This window comes from Lissotriton vulgaris, chromosome 7, assembly GCF_964263255.1.
Source record: "Lissotriton vulgaris chromosome 7, aLisVul1.2, whole genome shotgun sequence".
Lineage (NCBI taxonomy): Eukaryota > Metazoa > Chordata > Amphibia > Caudata > Salamandridae > Lissotriton > Lissotriton vulgaris.
This window is the reverse complement of record NC_141695.1, coordinates 228,266,863-228,293,261: the sequence shown is the minus strand read 5'-3', so window position 1 is coordinate 228,293,261 and position 26,399 is coordinate 228,266,863. Positions and strand designations below refer to the sequence as shown.

The following is a 26,399-nucleotide window of genomic DNA, read 5'->3' as shown; positions in this document are numbered from 1 at the left end:
AGGAATCTAATACTAACATGTTTCTTTCAGATGCGTGTAAACAGAAATGCAACTGTTTTCACTACAACCTCTTTGCGACACAATGAATGTGCTATATTTAATGTACAGCACTCCATGTCGCATAGAGTTACAGATATATCATGGTTAAGAAAAGCAAAATGTGGTGGGGCGTAATGAGGGAACAACCTAACATGGTATGCATTCAAGAAATGCCCCTTCTCTCGAAAGATACAGAACTAATGTTGCATAGAACCTACTCTGCACAATATCACCCAATAGCAAAGCACAGACTAGTAAGTAGGGTTATATTTCAAAGAATTTGCCTGTGGATGTGTCCTAAACAATAACAGATGTACATGAGTGGGAGATACATGGCCTTCAAAGTCAAACTAAGATCACAAGTGATTATACTAAAGTAATAAAGAAGTGATCCATCTCCAAACCACAAAAATCCAAAAAGGACACATTTGAGGCCTTGTAGACAGATTTATACCGAAGTCTACACCCAGAGATCCAGAGTATTAGAGGGCCCGATTCACAGAATGAACTTACTACTTTTGGCATTCACAGAATGCACTTACTACTTTTGGTATTCACAGAATGAACTTACTCATTTGAGTATTCACAGAAGTTAGGACTACTAACTTTAGGACTCCTAAATGCCTTCTGTGAATACCGAAAGTCTTAAAATTAGGATTTTTCTCAATTTAGTAGTAGTAAAGTTAGGACTCCTAACTTTACCACTACTAATTTGAGAAAAATCGTAATTTTAAGACTTTCGGTATTCACAGAAGGCATTTAGTCATCCTAAAGTTAGGAGTCCTAACTTTACAACTACTAAATTGAGAAAAATCCTAATTTTAAGACTTTCGGTATTCACAGAAGGCATTTAGGCATCCTAAAGTTAGTAGTCCTAACTTTACTACTACTAAATTGAGAAAAATCCTAATTTTAAGACTTTCGGTATTCACAGAAGGCATTTAGTCATCCTAAAGTTAGGAGTCCTAACTTTACAACTACTAAATTGAGAAAAATCCTAATTTTAAGACTTTCGGTATTCACAGAAGGCATTTAGGCATCCTAAAGTTAGTAGTCCTAACTTTACTACTACTAAATTGAGAAAAATCCTAATTTTAAGACTTTCGGTATTCACAGAAGGCATTTAGGCATCCTAAAGTTAGTAGTCCTAACTTTACTACTACTAAATTGAGAAAAATCCTAATTTTAAGACTTTCGGTATTCACAGAAGGCATTTAGGAGTCCTAAAGTTAGTAGTCCTAACTTCTGTGAATACCGAAATGAGTAAGTTCATTCTGTGAATACCAAAAGTAGTAAGTGCATTCTGTGAATGCCAAAAGTAGTAAGTTCATTCTGTGAATCGGGCCCATAGATTTTCTGGATACCATATAACCCCCTGCTCTACCAAAGTGAACATGGGATAGCCTGGAGTGGGAGATCTTGGTAGAATTAGTTATTATAAACCTACCATCTAACACATTGCCAGGCCTGTATCGTTTCACAAACATCTTCTACAAAAGATTCCTCTCTATGTCGGGCCCACACTTAACTGGTCTATACAGCTTGTTACAATAAAATGTAGGGTTAAGGAATTACTGGGGTGAGATGTAATCCTAAAACATAAATTGAGAAACCAAAGGAGCAGTGCGAGGGTTACAGACCATTATTTATTTATTTATTTATTTTATTTATTATTTATTTTGTGTACTTGTAGAGCGCAAAACCTGTCACCCAGAGGGCATCCTGGCGCTTTGAACTTCTGGGCGGATACACTACTTACTGCTCAGCCAGTTTTCGGAAAGAGGTGCGTTTTCAACGCTTTCCTAAACGGCAAGTACTCCTTATGACTTCTCAGAGAAATAGGAAGGGAGTTTCAGAGTTTGGCTGCTGCAACACTAAATGAGCGGCCACCCATCCTGACTCTCTGAAACCTCGGGACAACCAGCAGTAGTGCCGAAGAGGAGCGAAGGGGCCGCGAGGCAGAGTACCAGGCAAACATATTCCGCAGTGGTACTGGGCCCAGTTAGTGTACTGCCTTAAACACTAGGCACGCGGCTTTATACAGCACGCGCAGATGTACCGGAAGCCAGTGTAGGTCTCTCAGAGCAAGAGTGGAAGAGCTGGACCTGGGGCAGGAAAGAGCCAACTTGGCGGCCATGTTCTGCACACGTTGTAACTTCCCCAGCAGATTTTTTGGGGCCTCCAGAAGCAGCGCATTGCAATAATCTAAACGGCTTAAAATGGTACTGCGCAATACTTCCGGCCTGGCCTGAGCGGGGAGAAGGGGCAGAACTTTACGCAACATGCGTAACAGCATCATGCACGTAGAGATGGTTTTATTAACGTGCAAGTCAAGCTGCAAGTTTGGACCAAATATCACCCCCAGGTTGCGCGCTGAGCCCGCCGCCGCTACTGGCTCAGGAAAGGTGGTAGGCCAAAAGTTCTCTGGAAGGATTCGCGGAATCCGGTCTATGGAGCAGTAGAGCACCTCCGTTTTTGAGCTGTTAAATTGGAGGGAATTAGCCCGTAACCAGTCCGCTGTGGCTGCCATGCAGCGATGAAATATCTCCAGCGAGACCGCGCCGTTTCCTTCCAGAGAGAAGACCAGCTGGGTGTCATCGGCATAGTTGAAAGCCGAGACAGCAAAAGATTTTATGAGCTGGACCAGAGGGCGAAGGTACAAATTAAAAAGTATCGGGCTGATGGCCGAGCCCTGTGGGACCCCCTGCCCAACTTTCCTTGGCTCAGAACTGAAAGGAGGAAGCAAGACCAGCTGTTGCCGGCTACCCAGATAGGAGATCAACCAGGCTCTGGCACCCTCTGTGACCCCGCACTCCTCCAGTCTCCTGATGAGGGTCTGATGGCAGACCGTATCGAACACGGCCGACATGTCGAGCAGCACTAAAAAGGCTGCTCGACCACTGTCGACCCGCGACCGAAGGTTGTCCAATACGGTAACCTGGGCAGATTCCGTCCCGTGCCCGGGGCGGAAGCCAAACTGAGCCTCATCAAACCAGCCGATGTTCTCCAGGAAACCAGAGAGCGAGCGGGTTACCCATTTTTCCAAGATCTTGATAGGAAAAGGGAGCAGGGAGATTGGCCTGTAGTTAGAAAGGCAAGCCGGGTCCAGCGTTGGCTTCTTGAGCAGAGGTGACACTACTGCTAACTTCCAACATTCAGGGACCAATGCCAACTCCAGAGGCTGAAAGAGTTCTGCTTGAAATGCCTTCCAGAATTTGGGAGGTAGTGGGTCAAGCGGAGAGCCAGAGGCTACCGTGAGTGCCAGGCTGCAGAATTCCTCAAACGAGGGACATGGGAACAATCTTAATTGGGGTCGACTGGAGGAGGTCTCCAGAGCTCCCAGGTGAAGAGCTGGATCACTCGGCTGGGGTCGACTGGGTGATCCATTGCATAACGGCAATTTAAGATGTATATGAAAGTGTGGGCCAGCAGATTGGTGGTGTTTGACATACTTGGGGATCCCTAGTCAGTCGAGGTTGATCAGAAATAGACAGATGTTTGACAATTTTTGGCACAGTCTATATCTCATAAAAAAAGCAACAGGAGATCCATACCCATGCTTGTGCTCGAAGTTGATGCAAGAAAACTCTTTGAGTGTATATATTGGGCATTTCTAAAACAGATCATGGAGAAAGCTAGATTAGCCACCTACATGCAAAGGTTTATTTGTTCAGGATACATAGTCCCCTCAGCGCTACTGGTATTCAAGAGGGATAAACAAGAGAGTTTCCACCTCGCTAGAGGCACGCACCAGGGGTGCCCATTCTCCCTATTACTGTTTGGTATATTGGTTCAACTCCCAGCTCAATTGACTAGACAAACCTCAGAGGTGTCTAGGATGGATTTCAGCAGATTCTTGCATAACATACACTCATTTACCAATGATATTCTGATGACAGTAACGAATACTGAAATGTCCATACATGTGGCAATACGGATTAGACAGTACACAACAAGACACGTGAAAAGGAGCATTCAGTGTGTCATAAATATAACTACATTTAGAGCATTAGGAAGAGTTCCAAAAATGCATAATAAAAGTTCAATTAAATTCCTTGGGAGTCTTGCACCTATTGTTTAAATCTGCCTTTATCGAAATTTTTGATCAAACACTATTGCACATCAGTCCATTAGAACTTCATCAGGGTTGGATAAATCATCAATACATTATCTCTTGTAGTGTACGATGTCGTCAAAGAACCAGCATCTGGAAAGGGTCAACAATGGGTGTAGAGTGGTGTAGCACCCCTAGTTACCTCTTTCTTCTGTTTCAAGGTCCCAAATCATGGGCAATTGGCCTGTACTCATTGCCGATGATTTAGTCTTACTACCTGGACATAATAACAGATGTTAGAAATGATCTGCATATGTAGGATCCCCTATTTAGCTTTTGGATCGACAGAATAGCAGTATTGACAATTAAGAGATTATAATGTATCTTTAAAATCCTCTCAGTGTCAATTTCTAAAACAGAGCTAGCACATTTGCCAGATGCCTGTGATAAATTCATATTGTAAAATAGCAAACCACTGAACTCTTGTGGGGTCATGCAGTGCAGACTGAAGTCATCGGTAATGGGCCTTCCAGACACCAAGGAGCTTATTTAGGAGCCCTTGTGTCACTTTTGGGCCGCTGGTGCGTCATTTCATGTGACGCACCAGTGGCGTACAAAATTAGCCTTTTTGCACCATATTTACAAGGTGACGATTCGACCTAGATGCGTCACTTTGTAAACCCCTACGCCACATTATACCTGCGCCAAGTATAATATATACAGGGGGCGTTCCAACTCAAGAAAGGGTCGTAGAAGTGACTCAGTGAAATCTATAAGATTATATAATGCCACTTTTAGGACACAAATGCATCAATATCTTACTGCTGCCTCATGGCAGGCGTAAGACTGCCCATGTGTAATGACCCATTGCTGGAGTTGCATCCCTTTTGTGACACACTCCAGCAATGCTTCATTTTTGCACCTACAGATATGTCAGAAATACTGTAAATATGACGCATCATTGGTGTCACAAGGAGGGCGCAATGAAAAGTGATGCATCCCTGTTTTCTCGCAGCGATGCACCACTTTTCATAAATGAGGCCCCAAGTGCTTTATGGATTGTCAGGAATGATGGTGCATGTTTGGTAGTCCTGCTCAAAGACAGAAATTCACTGGAACAAAGTGTTGAGACACATTTTACAAGGTAGTTGAGTTTCCAATACCTCAAGACTCTTTACTTATGATCTTTGACCCTATAGCCGACTGTAAGAAATTGGAATATTTCAGGGGGGTGCTAGGGCACAGAGCAGACAGGCTTAACTTAGCTCAATCCAATGTTTAACGTATTTATGGAGTACCCAAACAGTATTAGAGATGAAATGCAGAGCAATAAGAGCCCCAAACTGAATTAGAACAAAATTGTAAATTTTAATAAACAAAATGACACTAAAATGGCAAAAGCCCAATCAAATAAAGGGAACAGGAGATATGATTTTTTGAAGTTTCAAGTAGGAATAACACCAAAGAGCATAGAGTGTGATAGTCAATGGTTGTGATAGACCAGGCACATAGTAGATGCTGACCACGATGGAAAATGATTCAGATACTTCATTCAAGTTTGTCTTGGTCAAAGACTTTGCCTTCTGACTTCAGTTCTTTAAGCCCCAATGAAAACAACATGCATAACAAGAAGTCCGAATTACTCCTCAGAGGCTCTGAAAGGCCCTCAAAAACCTCGTTCAGGGTCTTGTGAAACATTTCAACAATCCCATTGGTCTGAATGTGGAGAAGTGGAAACAACTTTAAAGTAACCCCACACTCATCCCACATAGCCTTCATGTAGGCTGTCATGACAACTTTGGGGAAAACCACTGAGGTAAAAATCACCTTCAGTGCCCTGGTCACAACAGGTTCTGACACTGTCCTTAGCAGACACCCTTGTTAACAAATGGCTGGAGTCCTCACTTGAGGCGGCTTTGCCTAAAGTGGAAGTCTGTCATCATAATGGCACAAATAAAAAGGCCTGGTATACACCTGAACTTAAGGCACTCAAACTAAACTGTAAACAGCTGGAAAGGAACTGGAGGAAAGACTACTCTGTGGATAGTAAAGAACATTACAGAGCCGCACTCCAGACTTACAAAAACAAATGAAATCTACGCAGTCTAGCTACTATCAAGGGAAGATAGCTGCAGCTGCAAACTCACCCCGGGAAATAAAAAAAAAAATGTAAACTCTACCCCCCTAGTCCACTTAGGGACCCGCTTCTCGCACAGAAACGATGCGATGAACTAGCATAAATTCTTTGCATCTAAAGTCTTAGATAATTTACTCCCTATTTTCGACAGACCTACCTACCACCATCCTCGTCTCGGCCGGTAGGGAGCGCCAGGCTCGAGGAGTTTAATCCCCTTGACTGCCAGATGGTGCAGCAACTCCTCGGTGGTATTAAGTCCTGTTCCCCTGCCGACCCTGCCCCTCCCACCATCCTTATGAGGGTATCAGAAGACAGTGACCCCAGTTATCAAGGAGTTAATTAACTCTTCCCTAATATCAGGTATTGTTCCTCCTTCTTGGAAACAAGCGAGAGTGAAAGCCTTATTGAAAAACCGAACCTGGATCCGGAGGACTGGGCAAAATATTGGCCAATCTCCTTGCTACCAGGAATTAGTAAGGTAGCGGAGAAACATATAAATACCGTACTGTCCTCCTTTCTGGAGAATAATAACATCTTACAACCTACCCAGACGGGCTTCAGGCAGAAACAGGGTACAGAGACGGCCCTGATTGTAGTGATCGAAGAAGCTAGGAAAATAGTGGATGGAGGAAGCTGTGCTGCTATCGTTCTACTAGACCTGAGCGCAGCCTTAGACACTTTCAATCATTCCATCCTGAGGCAAAGGCTGAGTGACGTAGGCGTGACCGGGGTGGCACTCAGATGGCTGGACTCCTTTATCACTGGCACAACTTTTGCTGTCTTTGAGGAGGAGATTATTTCAACCCAAGTGCCTCTGCAGTGCGGCATCCCCCAGGGCTCCTCCCTCAGCCCTACCATGTTTAACATCTACATGAGACCTTTGGCTGAGGTGGAGTTGCCCTGGGGGGTACATCTGGTCACCTACGCCGATGACACCCAGTTAATAATGTCACTCTCGGGTCAGGAATCCACCAGTGAAAATCTCTCCTCCTGCTTATTGGAGGTATGTAACTGGATGAATACCTCCTTCTTGAAGCTGAATGGCACAAAAACAGATGTCATGATGCTGGGACACAACCCCCCCCTTGTCAGTCGACGCCTGGTGGCCTAACAATCTTGGCCAGCCCCCTCTGCCCAAGGATCAAATCAAGAGCTTGGGAGTCTGGCCGGACCCCACCCTCAGCTTTCGGGTGCAAGCGTGTAAGGTAGCAGCCACCTGCTACGCTTTAATGAGGGTGATAAGGAAGATCCTCAAGCTCCTCCCATTCGAAGCCAGGCGCCTTCTGGTGCAGGCTTTGATTTTATCCCAGCTAGATTATGCAAATGCAATCTACTTGGGAGCTCCACACGAAACGCTCAAGATCCTGCAGACGGTTCAAAACTGTGCGGCTAGGCTGCTGCTGGACTTGCCCCGGAGGAGTTCAGCTAAACCTGCAGTACGTCAACTGCATTGGCTACCGGTGTAACAAAGGATATGGTTCAAGGCAATGACGATTGCACACAAAGCGATGATAGCATCTGGACCTATCGTGTCGCAACCCCTGTTCCAATCCTATCAGACCCTGAGGACCTTAAGGTCCAGCACTAGGAACCTTCTTATGGTGCCTGTTCAGGTGGCAGACGCTTCTCCCTACAAGCAGCCAAATTCTGGAACCAGCTCCCTGACTCCTTACGGCTGGAAGACAACCATCTGAAGTTCAGAAAACTGCTAAAAACATTTTTGTTTTTATGAGCCGGTGAGGATTGACTGGGAATCCTTACCTTACCAGAGGAATCAGTTACTTGCCGTTCGTACCTGCAGTTGTGGGGAGCTACTTGCTGAACGCCCGCTGTGTTCCCGCCGCCTGCCGCCGCACCACCAAGATCTTCCGGTGTTGCCGCTGTGAGGCGTGCGGGGACTACAATCCCCAGAATTCTGGGCGGCTTGCAGCCACGCATGCTCACATCACGCTTGGAGGCGCATTAATCCAGGGACACCCCTTGTTGAGCGGGGAACCTTACCTTACCAGAGGAATCAGTTACTTGCCGTTCGTACCTGCAGTTGTGGGGAGCTACTTGCTGAAGGCCCGCTTTGTTCCCGCCGCCCACCACCGCAACAAGATCTTCCGGTGTGGCCGCTGCGAGGCGTGCAGGGACTACAATCCCCAGAATTCCGGGCGGCTTGCTGCCGCGCATGCTCACATCGCGCTAGGAGGCGCATAAATCCAGGGACAGCCCCGTCTTGCGGGACGCCAGGCAAAGCCCGGGCAAAGGGCGGGCCCTCTGTGGCCCTCTGAGGCCAGAGGAGGCCGGGCTGGGCCCGAAACCCTGCTCAATTCAACGTGGATGCTCACAGGAACTGCAAGCACTCACATCTTATACTGTCTTGCATATTTCTATCATTGTGGCCATTTGTGACTGACTATTAAACCGTCACTGCAGAAAAAACATATAACTAGTCCACCTAAACTAATTATCTTCGTTTTGAACAATGACGCGTGAAACTAGAAGCAAGGCTGCAGCTGGAGGGGCAAAGCTGACAGGAACCTTTGATGACTTTATAGTACGCACAAATACACTGATAGACCAGGGAATTGTGCTTATGGAGAGAAGAGTCTCTCAGGATCTAGCGTTTGCAAAGGGGTCCTCTATGGGCCACATTGCTGAGGTTCGCAGCCCGGATAATGTGATAAGTAATCCTATCCCTTTGCAGACATACGTAGAGGTCCACAACAATACTTGTACCCAGCCTGCACTTCGGGATTCTATCCCCGGTGATTCCCAGGTCCTGGCACCATCAGGAAATATCCTGATTACCACACTCATAGATTCCCAGGTGGAAAGTACCAATAATGAGTTGCGAGGGAAAAGGGAGGAAGCAATTCCAGAATGTAGACATACCAAAAACAACACCACCTCTAAGAAAACAAAATCGGTAACTGTGGAAAAAACCGGGAGCCCAAAATAGTAAAGAACAATTGAGGGAAACAACTAGGGCGGATTCAGGGAAAGAAGAGGTTGGCTCTAGAATATTGCCTCTGACCGTTGATGATTCCACTCTAGACGACACTTTGGCTGATATGTTTTCTAACAGCACTACACCCAATAGTACAGGCATCAGTGTAGATAGGGAAGATCTTTTTATATTTACACTAAAGACCCTCATTAAACCCTTATTGTCTCCCCTGGAAAATAAGCTTCTGGCAATAGAAACCAAACTTAATGTGCTACACAAGGATATAGAAGCCTTGCGTATGGCCCAGGTTAAAAAAGTAGGTCATTCAACCCTACCTGTCAATAAACCACGAACAATAGACAAGCCATCAACTGAAATAAAAAGACCACCTCCCAAAACACCATTACCAAACTCTTGCCTGCCTGTAACAAGTAAAAACTGTGTTAAATCCACTTCGAACACTGAGGCTATCACGAATAAACCAATCAACTTAATTATCCCCACCCACAGTCCTGATAAAGTCCACCAAGATAGGACTGAAAAACGCAGAGGGATCAATCTACCACCTGAAGCATGCCCATACGTGGTAATACTAAATGGGGTCCCTGAATTGGTTCCCCATGCCACGGAAGCATTTTGGGCTCTTAAAAATAAGGTGCTTCACTGGCTAAATTCTAACCACCCCCTTCCAACAACAGTAACTAGCAACATCTTGATGGTACAGAGGGTTCCCTGGGTGGGAAAAACTAGAAAGAGTATTCAAGGAGACTGTGTGGTGGTAACTTTTGAAGATCCAAGAACAGTGGACCATATTTGTCTGGGGGCAAAGAGAAATAACGGAGTATCAATTGTGGCAAGTCACTCTCTTTTTTCTATATGCCAGCACAGCCAGCGGACAATAGATGGAGTTGGATGAGGGGCTCAAATGATCCCAGGGGAGGGTGGGGGCATGAAATGCTTGGGGACCCAACCCAAAATACTTGGGGAGAGGGGGTAAATGATGGCTGGACTTCAATACACCGAAGGGCGGGGAGAATACACTATAATGACCGACAGCAACACACAGAATGGATGGGCCCACAATATGTCCCCTTTACCATCCCCTGCTATAATCGGTTTAGTGAATTAGAGGCAGTGGATTAACGCGCAGAACACAAAGAGGCCCTACAGTCCCCCTTATCCGTATCCACCCTTAGTAAGCCTATGGATTATATCAGAAACCAGTCACTCCCTGATTTGATTATAAGAAAGGAAAGTGAATTGCCCAATAATAGTAGCGTCATGCCATTTACCGTTCTGGATAATGGTTCCAGGCAACCGGCTTGCCTAATTGGTAGTTGGAACATAGCGGGTATTGCATCCAAACTGGAGTGTCATACTTGGCTAGAGTCTGTAAATAGTTTCGATATATTATGTTTCCAGCAAACTTGGTCCAAAGAATCCATTAACCTTAATGGATATGTCTCTTACTCTCTACCCGCTCTGGCATCTCCATTGGGAAGAGCGAAGAGAGGGCTTTTGGTCTTGATTTCTGTTAAACTCCCTACCATGGTGAAAAAACATGTGTTAGTAGGCGCCCATTCACAGATTTTATGGCTGAAACAGGATAATGGCAGAAACTTTCTCTTAATTAATTTTTATAACAACGTTTTTGACAGTTCACGGCATCTGGTGGTAGCTGCCTTAGAGAGTGCCCTTGAAGCTATTACTATGGGTTCTAATGCTGCTTTTGAAATGATATGGGTAGGCGACTTTAATTTGGTGGTTTGCCCTCTTTCTGATCGAAGGGTATGTGGGATGGTTGACCTGAATGGGGATGCCGATATCCATTTCCCACATAATCAATATGGGGATTCATTGAACAACTTGTTAGCCGCCTATGATATGGAAATTTTGCCTTCTGCTAAAGATACCACTGGTGCCAACATTCCTACCTATACAGGACGGAACTCAAGTTCCATAATTGACTATATCTGCATATCCTCCCACCTCATTTCCTGGTGTAGGGCGCCTAGGGTTGTGGATTCTTCCCTGCATAGCGATCATAATTGTGTAGCTATAGAGGTGACCTTTTGGAAGCTAAAATCATCCCTTAATAATGGTGTTATTGTTAACATTGAACCACACAGAACTAATGGATTTAGAATTAGATGGAAGGGGGACAAGGCAGAAACGATGTCTACTGCCATTGTCAGGAACTGTTTTTCAGATATCATTGCCATCCTGGATAGCGATGTGGACAATAGTAAGACTGTAGCCAATTCTATTACTATTAATGAACTTATTGAGAGAGTGATGACCAAAACTGGCAAGGGGAACACTGACCGCCAGAGGGGGTGGTTTGACCATGCCTGCACCCTCGCACTGAAAAAGTTGAAGGAGGCACTCACTGTAAAACCGAGAGTAACGAGTGTGATAACACAACTTAGATTTATCTACCAGGAGGAAGTTAAGCGTAGAAAGAAGGAACTGCAGCTGGAAGCCTGGGATAACTTGGCTCTGGCAGCAGAAACTTCCAATAATACGCTATTCTGGGCCACAGTGAATGGTTCGTTCTTAAATGTCGACAAAGTCCCCGAATTGACTGCAAATATTAATTCTGACTCCTGGGTCACTCACTTTTCAGGTATTTTTGACTTGTAGGGTTGGGCTAGGGTTCGTGATGGCACGTGGCCTGTTGTTCCACTAAATATTATTAGTCAAATATAACAAAAGTGCGGGTTTTGAACCTTATCTAAGGCATGCTAATAGAGCACCCCACCGATTTGTTTTGACTCGGATGAGGTTGGGGATTGTGCACCATTTGGTGGCTTTCCCTTCCCTGAACAAGCCCCCAGAGGGCGCGTGCTCATGTGACAATAGTTCCACACAAAGCACTCTGCACTTTGTTCTGATATGTAAGTTATATGAAAATTTTCGTATCGCCTTTTTAAAACCTTTCTTTGTTAAGTTTGGTGTTAGGACAGTTCATGATGCCTTGAAATTGCTTTTTTAATTTAAATCATGTTGATATCTGCTTTTTTACTGCTACTTTCCTTTTGAAAGCGAATAGGGCCAGGAAAAGTATGATTTTTTAACTATTTATATTGACTTTTTATTATGCACTTTTACTGATGAATGTACCCTACTTGTATTTGCTGTGCTTTTATTTCTTCTGACAGAGTTTCAGTTGTAGATACAGAAGTGTCTGATTTGGAGAGCTCAGAGACACAGGGGCTTATTTATGAAGGCCTTGCGCCGCCGGTGCGTCACTTTTTCCCATTTTCAAAGTGGCGCATCGGTGGCGCAAGGCCTTCAAAAATAAAGCCCACAGTGTTTATACTCAAATGTGCCTTTGAAGTGGCGATGATAGCAAAGACGTGTTTTTGAAGTGCACATGCATCATTTTAACTAAGACTACCCATGGGGTAATCAGCCCTTTGTATGAAGTCCTTCTAAAATCATTTCACATAGTAGGTAGGAAAATTGACATTTTACTCAATACACAGCATGTGAAGAATAGGATTAAAATAGAAGGCAGTATTTGTAAAAAACACCAACCCTACCTCCTGTGGAATCTACCAAATGGTGTAAGGAGATTTACCATGCTTGAAAGGCTAAATTTGCCTCCTTTGTGGGTGAATAAAGGAACAAGGGAAGGTACTCCGAAGGATGAGAGCTTTCGTGATCTTTGCCTTAAACACGTTTAAGATCTAAATCATGTGGTAGTTGTATGTTATATCTACATTCTGCACGTCGCCACTTTTTGAGAGCAATCTTTCTGAAGTACGATATAACTTCGTCTGCTGAAGCCTGTCAATGTTGTTCCCCCAAATGAAATGGGCAGTGCAACATTTTTCCACTTTTTAAAATGTTTTTTAAATGTGTTTTAATGTTGCTTGTGTATGTGTACTGAGACACTGCACTTTATAATTGATTTGCATTGAATCCCAAACTTTAAAATGCACTCATACACTTTAATTGCACTCTATATGCTGTGACCCATGTTGGTTGTTTGTTGGGTATATTTGTATTATTGTACTTTACTAACGGTGAACTGAGATGTATATTCTATTTTTGTAGTCATATGTTGCATTTGTTTTTGATATGCTTCTATTAGATTGTCTTGCTTATGTGCACTCCTTAGGCTGTAGCACTTTATTTTGAAGTGTACTGTATGTATTGTTTTGCATATTTGCATATTTTAGGGTTCCAGTACTTTGCTTTAAAGTATTGTACAGTATATTTTATTCATGCAATTTGACATGTTATCCTTGATCTATATATGCTGTATTATTATGCAAAAAACAATTGATGGACAGAATGCAGAACAATGTTATATATTCATCCCAGTACAGAGATTTGGACCTAAATCCATCATTTGTTTGCTCACCATGCCATTCCAGTTTGGACCCAGCCATATGCAAATCAGTCTTGACCCTGCACCCAATAGAAACAGTCCTGCCCGAACTGCCAGGCCATGCCCTCAAGTATTATTATGGGCATGCATATGTATCTTTGCACCTTATTAGCAAGTAGATGAAATACTGCATTTTACTTATGCAGCCATAGGTATTTTTAGTGATGTTTATATTGTGTCCTTTCTGTAAAGTTTTATTATGCTGTAGCAATGTTTTTTTAAAGGATATACTTATCTATCTTTTATGTGGACCTCATTTGAATCCCACAACAACAAAAAATTGCAATTTTAAATTGGCAGGTGTATATCTATTGAAGTGTAAGAGTCAGTCTCTCCCTCTCTTCCTGCCCAGGAAGAGCCATCAGAATGCAAATGTATTTAAATGGATACTTAGACACACATAGCCTTCCTGTGTTTGTGGCTGTCTAGGGAGAATGCACAAACTTTACCTGTCACCTACCCCATACGTGTATTGGAGGCAGGCTGCAAGGCACACAGAGCTATACGTGCAAAGAGATCTCCTCTTTCTAAAAGGAATATAGACAGAGTCAATCTATATTTTTAGAAAGGCATGTCCAGCCGGACAGTGGTCTTTCAGAGATTTTACTCAAAATTCATGTATTCAAATCACACGAAGTACCTTCCAACAATCAACCAGTGTGGACCACAAGCCTGTGTCCAGTACTAACAGAGCAGGTACATAGGGTTGATATAAACAGCAAAGAAGGGCTTTATAAGGCAAAACAAGTTACTCTACCAACAATACAATTGTACAGAGTATCACAACTAAGCACTTCACATCCTATAGTAATCACAGTTTGGTTTCAGTGCTTGTAAAGCCAACGGCGTTTCGGACCCTTAGTAAATCACAGGGTCCATCATCAGGACAGATACAATGAAAAGCCTTAAAGTATTTTAGCCTCTAAATGCCTAAAAGGGAGGAAGAGGAAATATTCACATTAAGTTACACGAACAACGTCTACAGGGTAAAAAGAGTGACTTGTGGGTGACCAGTGTGCAGCGCAACACTAGTAAGGTATACACGGTGAACTAAGGTGGTGGGTGTAATGCTGGTTTAGGATATCCCACACATAATTGTGGAATTGGCCCAGGGTTATCAAGTCCTTGTGAGAAGACGTGATTCAGGGGGGAAGGGCGGACCTTTTGTCAATACGGTAGTGAAAGTGCTCAGTGAGGCGGACTATGTGGTCGAGCCCGTCGTGGCTTAAAACAATACCGCAGTGACTTCAAGGGGGTTGGCGGAATGGAGGGAGTCACAAATGGCAGCGAAAGTGAAAGTGCTCTGTGAGGCGGACTACGCGATCAAGCCCGTCGTGGCTTAAAACAATACCGCAGTGGTTTCAAGGGGGTCGGCGGAGGGAGTCACAAATGGCAGCTTAATGCTTACCGGAGTGCCTCATGAAGTAGAGGCTTGGTACTAGGGTAGCGGATGTAGACACGTCCACCCTAAACAAACGGAAAAAGAGTAATGAATAACGCGGACAGCGAGTGGGGGGCCCGCGGGTCAATGCGGAAGGTTCTGTCTTACCACAATCGGGCGGCGGGAGCCGCGGTAATCTGTGGTGTTCATCGGCTGCCAGGGGACCTGGGGGTAAAAAGGAAGTAACTCAGGTATAGCAATAAACGGGGGAAGGCACGGATGTCGAGGGTCAAAGGAATCAACTTACCGGGTTAGTCGGTAAAGAGTCTCACTTCCTGGCGTGCTCACAGAGGAATGGCACGGCAAGCAATATAATTGCTTCTGGTTGGTCAGAGGAGGGGGCATAAAAATAGTGGAAGGACTCCCATAGGCGCCATCTTAGGTCAGTGAGGGAGTGAGCGAGGGTGTGACTAAAGATAAGACTATAGAGGATAGTCGAAGTGGTGACGTGAAGGGCCAGTGACATGCTTAAGAACAAGCATTTAGACAGTACAATTAAAATGCATATTTACAACAGAGTACAAGTCTGACTACATTCAGCACCAAGTTCTAAATAAGGGCAGTCCATTCATCTTGAAGGTTAAGACCAGAGTTAAGACTGTCAGTCTTCAAAATCCATTTGAGTTCCTCTCTGTTCAAGAGGCGGGTGAGATACCCACCCCTGGGTGGAATGATAATTTGGGAGATTACGGTCCAGCGAATATCATTCTCCGAGTGTCCTTTTTCCAAGAAATGTTCCACCAACGGGGCATTGGGTGTTTTACACCGGATGCGGCTGCGATGTTGAGATATCCTCAGCTTAATCTTCTGTTTAGTTTGGCCCACGTATATCATGTTGCATGGGCAAAAAATGGCATATACAATATTCTGACTATTGCAATTTGTGAATGTTTTTAGTACATTTCTTACATTTTTATACACAAATTCCTTGCCATCAACTGAGAAATCACATACAATGCACGACCCACAGCGAGAGTGACCAAGGAGTGGGGGTAATTGCCAGTGATCGTGAAGAGTTACATTTCTAACAGATGGTAATGCTGCCCTCATCAGTTGGTCTTTAAGATTTTTATTTTTCTTGAAGGCAAAGAGGGGAGTATCCCAATTCAGCACCCCTGAATTTAAGATGTGCCAGTTCTTTTTGACACATTGTTTTACCCAGTTGGAAATTGGAGAGTAGGTAGTAACACACACCAATTTTTCTGCCGGTTGTTTTGGTTTTGGTTCGAGGAGGGTTTCACGCGGACAGTACCAGGCTCTTTTCATAGAGTTCTTAATTAAACGCCTTGGGTACCCTCTGAACTTGAGTTTCTCAGATAATGTGTTTGCCTCACAGAAATAATCTTCCTTTTTATAGCAATTTCTCCTCAGTCTCAGGAACTGGGAGTATGGCAAACTGTCCCTCAGAGCCCTGGGGTGACAGCTGTCATAACGTAGTAACGTGTTTCTCTCTGTTGATTTACGGAACAGGGAGGTATATAGAATGCCCTCTTGGTGTTGAATATTCAAATCAAGAAAGGAAATACTGTTTTGGTTGTGAGTGATGGTAAAAGTAAGACCATTACAATTGTGGTTCAGCCAGTGCAGGAGGCCATGGAGCTCAGAGACAGTCCCACCCCAGATTAAAAAGATATTGTCTATATATCTTTTCCACGTGTTTAGTCCTTGGTGAAAGGGGTTTGTAGGAGACAAGATAGTGTTAGTCTCCAACCAGTCCATGTACAGTATTGCTAGGGTGGGGGCAAAAAGCTGCATCCTGTGTAAAACACCCAATGCCCCGTTGGTGGAACATTTCTTGGAAAAAGGACACTCGGAGAATGATATTCGCTGGACCGTAATCTCTCAAATCATCATTCCACCCAGGGGTGGGGATCTCACCCGCCTCTTGAACAGAGAGGAACTCAAATGGATTTTGAAGACTGATAGTCTTAACTCTGGTCTTAACCTTCAAGATGAATGGACTGCCCTTATTTAGAACTTGGTGCTGAATGTAGTCAGACTTGTACTCTGTTTTAAATATGCATTTTAATTGTACTGTCTAAATGCTTGTTCTTAAGCATGTCACTGGCCCTTCACGTCACCACTTCAACTATCCTCTATAGTCTTATCTTATCTGGGAGAATTCCGTTCCAGCGAGAAGCCACTGTCAACGGGAGTACCTCAGGGCTCCAGTCTGAGTCCGACATTGTTTAATGTTTACACCGCACCCCTGATTCAGCTGATATCGTCCTACGGCATAGATGTAATAGCATATGCCGACGATACCCAACTGATCCTGGTCATGGACAAAGACAACCAGGCCTGGGAGGAAAAGCTTAAGTGCTGCCTAACGGCCACCTTTGAGTGGATGCGGAAAAACCACCTAAAATGCAACACAGGAAAGACCGAGATCATGCCCATAGGCTCAAATAATGATTTCATCCCCAGACTGTGGTGGCCTGAGAAGGCAGAAATTCCACCTCACACTACCTCCTCGGCTCGCAACCTTGGGGTACAGTTTGACGCCGATCTATCCTTCAAACATCAAGCGTCAAAAGTGGCAGGCACCTGTTTCGGGGTAATAAAAATGCTTAGAAAGTTCTTCGACCTGCTGCCCCTCGAAGCAAGGAAAACTGTTACGATTGCATTAGTCACCTCCCGTATTGACTACTGCAATAGCCTGTACGCTGGCACCAATAAGATGGTTACCCATAAACTCCAGATGGTGCAGCATGCAGCTGCAAGGCTGGTTCTGAAATGGCCAAGAAGATCCTCAGCAACCAAAGCCCTCAATGCACTACACTGGCTGCCTATAACTAAAAGGGTCCTCCACAAAGTTTTAACTATTACTTTTCGCGCTGTGCATAATTCAGGCCCCACTTACCTTAGAAATAAATTTGTAAAATACTGTCCAAACCGCGCACTAAGATCCTCCAATGCCAATCTTTTGACCATCCCTAGATTCAGACTCAAAACCCGCGGGGGCAAATCCCTAGCGGTGTTGGGTGCCAAAGCATGGAACGCCCTACCCCCTCTATTAAGAGCACTGGACAAGGAGTCTGAGTTCCGCAAGCAATTGAAAACCTGGATTTACAATCTTCCAGACTCAATGGCCAGAGCGCTAGTGTGATCCCGGTTATGGTCTCCTTAGCAGTAAGGCAACCTTTTCATCTGGTTGTCCTCATATTGGCGCCGAGATGCTCCTTGGAGCGATTGCTAGCGCGTTATAAATGGACTCTACATCTACATCTACATCACACCCTCACTCACTCCCTCACTGACCTAAGATGGCGCCTATGGGAGTCCTTCCACTTTTTTTATGCCCCCTCCTCTGACCAACCAGAAGCAATTATATTGCTTGCCGTGCCATTCCTCTGTGAGCACGCCAGGAAGTGAGACTCTTTACCGACTAACCCGGTAAGTTGATTCCTTTGACCCTCGACATCCGTGCCTTACCCCGTTTATTGCTATACCTGAGTTACTTCCTTTTTACCCCCAGGTCCCCTGGCAGCCGACGAACACCACAGATTACCGCGGCTCCCGCCGCCCGATTGTGGTAAGACAGAACCTTCCGCATTGACCCGCGGGCCCCCCACTCGCTGGCCGCGTTATTCATTACTCTTTTTCCGTTTGTTTAGGGTGGACGTGTCTACATCCGCTACCCTAGGACCAAGCCTCTACTTCATGAGGCACTCCGGTAAGCATTAAGCTGCCATTTGTGACTCCATTCCGCCGACCCCCTTGAAGTCACTGCGGTATTGTTTTAAGCCACGACGGGCTCGACCACATAGTCCGCCTCACTGAGCACTTTCACTACCGTATTGACAAAAGGTCCGCCCTTCCCCCCTGAATCACGTCTTCTCACAAGGACTTGATAACCCTGGGCCAATTCCACAATTATGTGTGGGATATCCAAAACCAGCATTGCACCCACCACCTTAGTTCACCGTGTATACCTTACTAGTGTTGCGCTGCACACTGGTCACCCACAAGTCACTCTTTTTACCCTGTAGACGTTGTTCGTGTAACTTAATGTGAATATTTCCTCTTCCTCCCTTTTAGGCATTTAGAGGCTAAAATACTTTAAGGCTTTTCATTGTATCTGTCCTGATGATGGACCCTGTGATTTACTAAGGGTCCGAAACGCCGTCGACCTTACAAGCACTGAAACAAAACTGTGATTACTATAGGATGTGAAGTGCTTAGTTGTGATACTCTGTACAATTGTATTGTTGGTAGAGTAACTTGTTTTGCCTTATAAAGCCCTTCTTTGCTGTTTATATTAACCCTATGTACCTGCTCAGTTAGTAATGGACACAGGCTTGTGGTCCACACTGGTTGATTGTTGGAAGGTACTTCGTGTGATTTGAATACATGAATTTTGAGTAAAATCTCTGAAAGACCACTGTCCAGCTGGACATGCCTTTCTAAAAATATAGATTGACTCTGTCTATATTTCATTTTGTGCTGAAATTTTCCAATGTTGGGGACCAATGCTGTTTGATAAAAGTATGCTCCCCGAGGTCCCTGCTGACTAATATTGGGGTCCCTTGTTGTTGTTGAATTAACTCTTTCTAAAAGGGGCATGTCGAAAATAGTAATGTTAAAGTCAATTTTACCAATGCAAAGAATTTGGGCCTTACAGAACTCCTCCTTGACGTGCCACCCATCAATTTCTGGTAGGTCATCAAGGGGAGAAATACCTTCCTCAGTGGGCTCTAGGGTGGCAACTGCAGGGGCCCCATCCACCTCACTGGGAAGACGTTCAGGGACTGGTTTACCATGCCCTTTGCCTTTCCCCTTTTTAGCAGTTGGCGGTGCCTTTGTTCGAGGCTCCACCCCTTTTTGACTCCCATCTTGAGCAGGCATGGACTGTGTGGTAGCCTAGATCCACTCAGGTAATCCCAACATCTCCACATCCTTCCAAGTAGTGTGCTCAAGGCTCACAGCTACCTTCAAAAGACCTGCACCCTACGCTCAAATGAAACAAGGCACTGGGATAATGACCCTCTCTGTTGTCAGCCACCACAACCTGGTGAAATGCATTGGGAATGGCCTGCTCTGCTGACACCAGCTGACTCCTTACCACATTCATGCTGGCACCTGTATTCCTTAGAAACCTTAACACCATGCCTACTTATAGTGACCCATTGCCTTCAACTAGTAGAATTAGAGGGCATGTGGATTTTAGAAACCATCTCACTGTCACCCATGGACACTGGGGTAACCCAAATAAACTCCCCCCCAAATTAACTGGGGCAAACACTTCCCCCAGCACCACACTAGTCACCCCTGAAATCATTCCTCCAGTGGGAGGATGTGATCTTTTTGGACATTTGGGATATTCTTTGTAGTTTTCATACTCACCGCACTCATAGCGCTTGGGAGTTCTGAGCTATTGACTTTGTCAGGTTAGTTTTTCTTCTTGTGGTCGGATTGGGAATGAGAACCATACCCTTTCCACTGTGAGTTATTGTGGTGGCTTTTAGAGAACTCTGTCTTGTTTTCTCCCCCCCTTCTTCTGGTGGGAACCCTTACCACCCTTTTGGGAGTCCCTTTCCATATACCTTCCTTCTTGAACACTCTGGTGCTGACCCAGATGTCCTCCACCTCAGCAGGCTTCCTAGGGTCAGAAAGCTTACTATCTACCAGGTATTGGTGCAGCTCTGTTAAACAAGGCTTTAGCATGTGCTCCTTCAAAATCAAGTTGTACAGCCCTGAATATTCATCTACTTCGCTGACCCTCACCCAACCCTCCAGTACATTGCTAGCATATACTTAACAGTCCACCTACCTCTGTGATATGATCTTGTAACTGGCCCTGAACCTCTGTCTGTATTTCTCAGGCGTCAGCCTAAATTTGTTAAAGAGGATGACCTTCATAGCAGTGTAACACGTCTGGTCCCCCACCTCTAGAGTTTGAAGTTTAGCCATCCTCACTGTGGGCATGTATCCCCGTACAGTACAACCCCAGGAAACCTCCAGGACCTTGTGCACTCCTAGAGCCAGTTCATAGGCTGCAAACCATTTGTTTTTGTCATTCTTCCTCCACATAACTGGGCATCAAATCTTTGGGTATCCAAACTCTGACCATAGTAGTAGACACTGCAGGTATGCTGCCACCATCACTGCTGGACTCCATTTGTGTTACTCTGAGAAACCAGCTCACTGATGTTCAGCTGTTGGTTTAGCTACCTCTCTTCCAGACCCAACCTCTTCTCCCCTAGAGCATGTTCCTTCTTAAATTTCAGTTTGGCAAGATTTTATTCTGTCTCTTACTTAAATGTGGTAAGCTCCGGCTGGAGCTTCCTTTCCTCCCTCCTGTCTACCAGCTCCTAGGTGGATAGGTTCTTTGAGCAGACACTGCTTCCTATTCACCCCAGCATCCAGCATAATTGTTGGCACCCTCCACAGGTAGTTCCACAGCCACAACAGACTCCAGAATCGTGCCATCCTCCTTCTCCTCAAGAAAGCCCTGCTCCTGTTCCAGATTATTATCCCCTGTAACCGCATTCTCTGCCCAGGCCCTCAAGTCTTTCTGCAGTTCCACCTTCTGGGTGAAGCCTCTTGTAATACCTTGAAAATCCATGCAAAAATCTCCCAGCTGAGCCACAGTGTAGACCTCTAACCTGGCCAGCTCAACCTCAATTGCGGCAGGTGCAGGTGCTGCTTCTCCAGAGTGAGACATGATTTAGCAGAAAAATCAAAATGCCAATCAGTGAGAGTTTAAAAGGTTTGAATTGGTCTTAGTATAGAGTTGTAGTGAACAATTTGTTACCATATGGTATTGGACTAACTGAAGTCCTATCCTCAGCTCTGATCATCAATGTTAAAACAGCGGTTTCTGTTCAACAAAGGTATGCCCCCTGTCTAAGCAGGAACCAGCACTCTAGTCAGGGTAAGCTAGATACCTACTAAAAGATAACATCTGCGTACCCTCCAGACACACACACACACACACACACACACAAATACAATGAAAGCATCATAAAAAGACTACACACATGTTTAGAAAAATAGATACCAATTTGATAAACAAATGAAGACCAAAATGACACAAAATTCAATAAGTCGATTTTGAGATATGATTTTTCAAAGAATAAGTGTAAAATAGCCCTAATAAGCAAATAGCACTTTTAGAGGTCACTTGAGGTCATGCTGGACCGGTGCAAGTGAACAGTTCAAGCTTACTCTGATGGAGACTGAACCTGGTACAGGGGCCCCTGTAGGCCTGGGGAACAGAGGACTGTGCACATGGTCTCAAGTGCATATTGCGAGATAGATGAGCTGGTCAGTCCTGCAGTCATGGAAAAGAGCTGATTTCAAACACGTATTGAGGATGATGCATTGGATTCTGAAGATGAACATCAGAGCATAGATGTGTTGATTACAAAACCGATGCACAGAGTTTCTCCACACTTGTCAAAGGAATACAGCAATCGCCTTTCATTGGTGGTGGCAATGCAGTAGTTTCAGTTCTGCATCAATGTCGATGCACCAGGTTTCTACACACTTTTCAAAGGGATGCATTGATCATGCTTCTGTGGTGGCAGAAATGCATTTGTCAATGCAGCAGTTCTGGTGGTGCTGCTCGGGTGCCAAAAGCGATGCGCTAATTTTACTTCCACAGCAGGGTTGATACTTTGGTTCTGCTTCCAGCAGACTGGAGATGCAGCAACTTAATTGGTGCAGGTATCTGGGTCCACTTCTTTTTTACCAGGTGCAGGGGTAGAGCCTTTGTGTCCCCTGGACCTCAACAAAAGGAGGCCCTTGGAGATCACTTCAGTGCACGTTTAGCTCTCCTCAGCAGAGTCAGAGAGCAGTAGGCAGCAGGGTAGCACAACAGAAAAAGCAGGCTTTCCAGGTCAGCAGTCCTGCAAGGAGTCCTTTAAGCAGCACAGCAGTTCTTCTGACAAGGTTTCAGTAGTATATGCAGAATTGTCTGATTTGGTGGGGTAAGAGATGCATTACTTATACCCAAATGTGTCTTTGAAGTGAGGGTGACTTCAAAGAAGGGCTTTTAAAGTGCGTAAGTATCCTTTCAACTCAGATTATGGCCCCATACTACCTGTGGGGGCAATCATCCCTTTGTGTGGGGTCAGGGCACTATCTAATGATGGGGTATGCCCTTCCCTCCATTGCTGCCCAGGAAGAGCCATTGAGAATGCAGATGTATGTTGATGGGTACTTAGACACACCTAGCCTTCCTTTGTTTGTGGCTGTATAGAGGGAATGCACAAAGTATAGCTGTTACTCACCCCAGACAAGTATTGGAGGCAGGATGCAAGGCACACAGAGCTATAAGTGCAGAGAAATATCCATTTTTTGGGCCATTTCTAAAATAGTAATGTTAAATCAAATTTAACCAGTAAAGATAGTTTATCAGTACAATTCCAAAGATACAAAACATGAGGCAGCCACTCTATTCTGGTCAGTAATTGCAGCTTAAAATTGTATTAAGGAATTCCCAATGTTAACCTACGGGAAGAGTATGCCTCACAGCAGTGAAAAATGCATTTAGCTGGTTGTCACTACCAGGACAAGTAAAACGTAAAAGTACCTGTCCTACCTTTTGCTTACTCAGCACCTGGTTCTATGGACTATCCAGGGCATACCTTATGGACAGCATCGGTGTATTAAAAGGGGCGTTTAAAGCTTTGCAATGGGTTTTAAATTTCAAGTCAAAATGGCAGTAAACTACACACACTGCCATTTCAGTAGCATGCATGATACAGATTTGAAAGGCTACTTGTGTGGGTGGCACAATGAGTGTTGCAGGTTCACTAGTAGCATTTAGGTTACAGGCCCTGGGTGTATGGTATTCCACTTTACAAGGGACTTATAAATGCAATAAATATGCCAGTTGTGTATATACCAATATTACTGTGCTTAAGGGAGAAGCAAATGCACTTTAGCACTGGTCAGCAGTGATAAAGTGCTCAGAGTCCTAAGCCAACAGAAAAATACAGCAAATAGAGGAGTTAAGCAGACAAAAGGTTTGGGGGAAGACATCCTAAAGATGACAGGTCTAGAAATCACCAATAACAGATATGGTATATGGGGCAGGCAATATAGTCATGTTACCTTAATATGGCCAAGGAAATGGGGTGTTTATATCTTCTACCCAAGTTCTACAGAGCAGAGAGTGCCGAAAACTCAGTGACCTCAATATATTCTCCCGCCCTGAAGTGGCATTCTTATTAGGGAAGACCAACTGTGAATAATTAGGTGCAGCGTTTGAGTTTCTTATACATCTTGCTTGTGCTTTTTCAAGTCAAAAACTAAGCAACAAGCAAAGAGGCATTCACCATTCATTGGGAAAACAAGTTGGATAAGAGCCAGCATGCACTTTTTAACATTGGACGTAATATGCTCATTCTGAGGAACAGGAGTATTTCAGTAAGTTGAGAACGTTTGTAAGCGACGGTAAAGGAATTGAGAAGTATTTGTTAAAGAGCTCTAAATAGGGCAGACAAATCAATCAATACTCAAGGCTGCATTGGCTGGTACAGGCCTATCTTTGAACATGCCACAGCAAGGCGGCTGGGTCCGAAATGAAGACTGTGATTAGTGAGATCTATGCATACAAGGGCACCGGCAACGGCCCCTTTGCTGCTCACACTACAATACATGGTCGCACGCCAGTATTCTTTTTTGGAAGCATAGCTGTGTGGGGGAAGCATAGCTGTGTGGAGCCAATCAGATTTTTTCCTGAAATCAAGATATAGCAAAGTCTCCTGATTTACAGACGATTGTTCTTTTTGAAGACAGTCCTTAACTAAGAAACATGGGCCCGATTTACAGAACTAACTTAAGACAAAATCCTAAACTTACTACTTTTGGTATTCACAGAAGTTAGGATTTTGTCTTAAGTTTGTCTTAAGACAGACTTAAGACAAAATCCTAACTTAAGTCTGTCTTAAGTCTGTCTTAAGACAAACTTAAGAGAAAATCCTAACTTCTGTGAATACCAAAAGTAGTAAGTTTAGGATTTTGTCTTAAGTTTGTTCTGTGAATCGGGCCCCATGTCTCTAATTTATGACCATTTTTTTCAGTTTAAGACATTCTAGATACTATGTTTCCAACCTTAAAATTATTTTAAGGCTATCCGGCCAATTTACTAATGTTTCCATCAGTGCTTAGTTTGTAAAATAGTAAGCGCCAGGGCCCTTATTAGGAGGCCACTGCAGCTTGTAGCTCCCATTCTAGGCCACTGAAAACTATAAGAGTGGAGTGGGTGGGTTTCATTATTCAGTCTTAATGTATATTGGATAACGTTAGACAGTTGTTGGGCTCAGCTCAGCACCACCAAGTGGTGGGCTGTTATTAGTGTTGGTGCCGAACATAGGAAACCACCAGCCAGAATAAATAGCACGCCTGTTTACGATTGACTTTCCTGTTTCATGACAATCTACGGCTACTGTCCTTCATATACAAAGGGCTTTACTGCCTCAAAGCAGTCATAAGACTTTATACAAAAGTGGACAAAATTTTAAAACTGTCCTAAACATACAAAAGTGGACATAGTTTTAAAACTGTCCTAAACATAACTGATTTAAGAACGTTTAAGATTATCTTAAACCATGGAAAGAACATAATATATTGCTAGACCTAACACCTTATGCCAAGGGCCTTATCTCTAAACCATAATATGCTCTTCAACTTTACCACCCTGTTTTAAAACAAATAAAAAAATATGTGTTGGATCCTTACCCTGACTTGACCATATTCAAATCTTATTAGGGCGATTATGTAGTTGTAGACTTTAATTGTTACAAAGCTGATATAGGACACTCTTGTATTTCCTCTATTCTCGTTTTTAGCCTCGATATTGAATACTGGCAGAGAGTTGTCCGCACCACAGGTCTTGGCGATGGTGTAGGTGCAGGTGCCCTGGAAGTCGTAGTTGCGGTCGTCGAATGTGTGGTAATGTGTGTCTCCCCACCCCCAGCATACAGATTCTGACTGTGGGACACAAACTGGGCTGCCCCTGATGAGCTGGCATGTCTCCTTCTTCCGACAGGACACTGTGCTGCAGGATGGGGCGTCATTCCCTGTAACGATAGAAGAAGGTGTGACTCAGTTTATGAATATTTTATAAGATACAGAAATAACTTAGCCATTTAGTTACCAGTAAATGCAGGGTCCCTTCGCAAAGTTATTTGGGAATTTAAGTACAAGGTAAGCACATGAATAGATGCATTTACAACAGTGAAACTGTTTTCCTGATTCAAGGAATTAGGAGGGTAAGGTGTACTCACAACCGAGATTTTCTCTCAGGGTTTGGGATTTGTGTGTTTCGGGGATGGTACATAGGAAATAGTGAAAACTCTCAAGTTTATCGTTTTTTTCCGAATAATTTCCTAAATGCATATTCATTCTGGGAAAAGGTCCCAAATTTGGTTTCCCCACAGT

The 26,399-nt window shown here is 44.2% G+C and overlaps 1 protein-coding gene across 1 annotated transcript in view; it reads right to left on the bottom strand.

Moving 5' to 3' along the window:
- Nucleotides 1–26,399, bottom strand: part of LOC147701266 (IgGFc-binding protein-like) — a 933,218-nt gene that overhangs the window by 657,516 nt on the left and 249,303 nt on the right. The window contains exon 11 of the mRNA XM_086929331.1: nucleotides 25,698–26,038. Coding sequence (XP_086785457.1) covers nucleotides 25,698–26,038 — 341 coding nt within the window. The remainder of the gene's footprint in view (nucleotides 1–25,697; nucleotides 26,039–26,399) is intronic.